This window comes from Trachymyrmex septentrionalis, unplaced genomic scaffold, assembly GCF_001594115.1.
Source record: "Trachymyrmex septentrionalis isolate Tsep2-gDNA-1 unplaced genomic scaffold, Tsep1.0 scaffold83, whole genome shotgun sequence".
Lineage (NCBI taxonomy): Eukaryota > Metazoa > Arthropoda > Insecta > Hymenoptera > Formicidae > Trachymyrmex > Trachymyrmex septentrionalis.
Window position 1 is genome coordinate 2383074 of NW_017306018.1, and position 2065 is coordinate 2385138.

General features: G+C 37.7%; 1 protein-coding gene across 1 annotated transcript in view; it reads left to right on the forward strand.

Moving 5' to 3' along the window:
• Positions 1-1702, forward strand: part of LOC108754922 — a 28826-nt gene extending 27124 nt beyond the window's left edge. Inside the window, exon 4 of the mRNA XM_018497589.1 lies at positions 1522-1702. Coding sequence (XP_018353091.1) covers positions 1522-1702 — 181 coding nt within the window. The remainder of the gene's footprint in view (positions 1-1521) is intronic.
• The last annotated feature ends 363 nt before the right edge of the window (positions 1703-2065 follow it).

Below are 2065 nucleotides of genomic sequence, written 5' to 3' on the forward strand. Positions count from 1 at the left end.
GCAAAAATAAAAAAGATTTTACGTCGGCAAAAATCACACCCCGAGTACTTAGCTCGGTGTTGAAAAGGTACCGGGTGGAAGAGGAACGTCCTGTCCGCCGATCGTTCACAAAAGAATATGAGAAAAGGAAGAAGCGGCTTACGCGCGCAAGGTTAGGAACTTAAGCCTACCGGAGTAAGACGTTCCACCTTTAGCCCTTTAGCTCGTGGCGCCTTCGTGGATATTTACAACGTCGTCGCCCGGGTCCACGTTCGAGCGGAAGCCGAGGAGTGAGAAATGGTTGCGCCGACAATTAACTGAAATCACAGCGGGGCCAAGGCGGTTTGTCACTGTCTACACCCTCGAACCCACCCCGTGCCCTGCTGTTGCCGTTAGTAGTATCACTAATGCCGTACGTTGACTATTGTCGGCCAATATCGAGGAACCCACTCGAGGCCGTACTTTAATATCTCCATTTTTGCCCATTGAGATGTTTTTTAATAACACGTACAAATACTTGTGTGTTCTGAGTTGTGTGATTTTATGAGAAATACCATAGCCGTGAAATTACATAAATATGTTCGCGATTAACGAAAAAGCTTAACCTTAGGTAGGAATATATGCGGATCTTTTAGACATTCATCCAGTTATTGTCTAATGTATTCTCATTAATTAGATTGCGTAGGAAATAGACAAGAACTTGATAAGAGTTTTTATTAATTGGTTGAAGCAGTTTTCTTGGTAAAGATATGTACAATTCGTATATACATTTGTTCAGTTATTATTTAGTATATTAGTATAGATTATTAAAATAGATTATTAATTAAAATACTGATGAAAGTAAATAAAGGAAGAAAGAGTACGGTATTTCCTTCATATCTTTCGGCGTGAGAACGCCAGTGGCGCGTTCTCTTTGACATGAGCCTATAGCTGTGGAAACGTGATTAAGTAATTAAGGGATTTTTAATCTTGTCCCGGTCTCACCCTCGTTTTGACACCGGTCACGAGTTGGCGGAAGAATAAATAAACTCGAAACCGTTGCCGCTCACAGGAATTAAATCGCTGATGAAGAGCCCGTACCGCTCTTTTTCCGCCTCTTTATCTCGGCTCATGCAAATCAATACAATCCGTGATGTGAACCTATGAGCCTCGAATCTTCTTCTCGTCCATCCACCGTGTCTTCTTTTACATCTCAGTTCTCGTTTAATATATATATGGCTATTATTAAAAATATCCATTATTTTTCTCTGTGCATTTATTTGTTTGCTGACTGGCATCTTGGCCAAACATTAAATTTGTTTTGAAAAATTATTGAAATACGAAAATTATATAATCGTAATATGTAAGGTTTCAAAATCGTCTTCAGTTTATTTATCAAGTATTAATATATATCGAAATTATATATGTACTTAATATAGAGTTATAGAAAAGGAATAAATGTGTAATTTAATTACAAAGATAAAACTCGAACAACATATTGACGGTAAATTTGCAACACATATAGTAAGTCGATATCTATTTTTGTCTGTAATCGTGGATCAGTTACACGACTGATGATTCCAAACAAAGTTCCCGCAAGGACTTGTCGGTTAAACGCGAGGGTGACTCCAGTGAAGAAGAGCGAACAAAACCTGAGTGGAGTCAGGGCAAAGAGAAAGAGAGGAGAATTGAGAAGAAGCGTGTTTGGTTACAAGCAGCGAGACATTTATCCTCGCCCTTTTAGCATTGCTCTGTTCAACCGCCCACGTGTATGTATCGAGTGAGTCGTGTACGGTGCTGTAGTTGAACCATAAAATAATCCGACGATCTTTCGTTATTTTTATTTTTACAACTTCTATAAATACGTAATTGTAATAATGTTTCTCATCACAGCAGAAATTACACTGAGCTTAACTTTCTCTTTTTGCAAAAAAGTGATAAATGTAGATAATTTTAACATTTTTTTCCGGTTCTCTAATATACGAAAGCGTGTATCAATTGGAAAACATCAGCATATATAATTCTGTAACGTATAACGTTATCTACAAAGTACTTCTTTATTAATAAACATTAACAAATAATAGACGACAGTGCTTTTATCGAGACG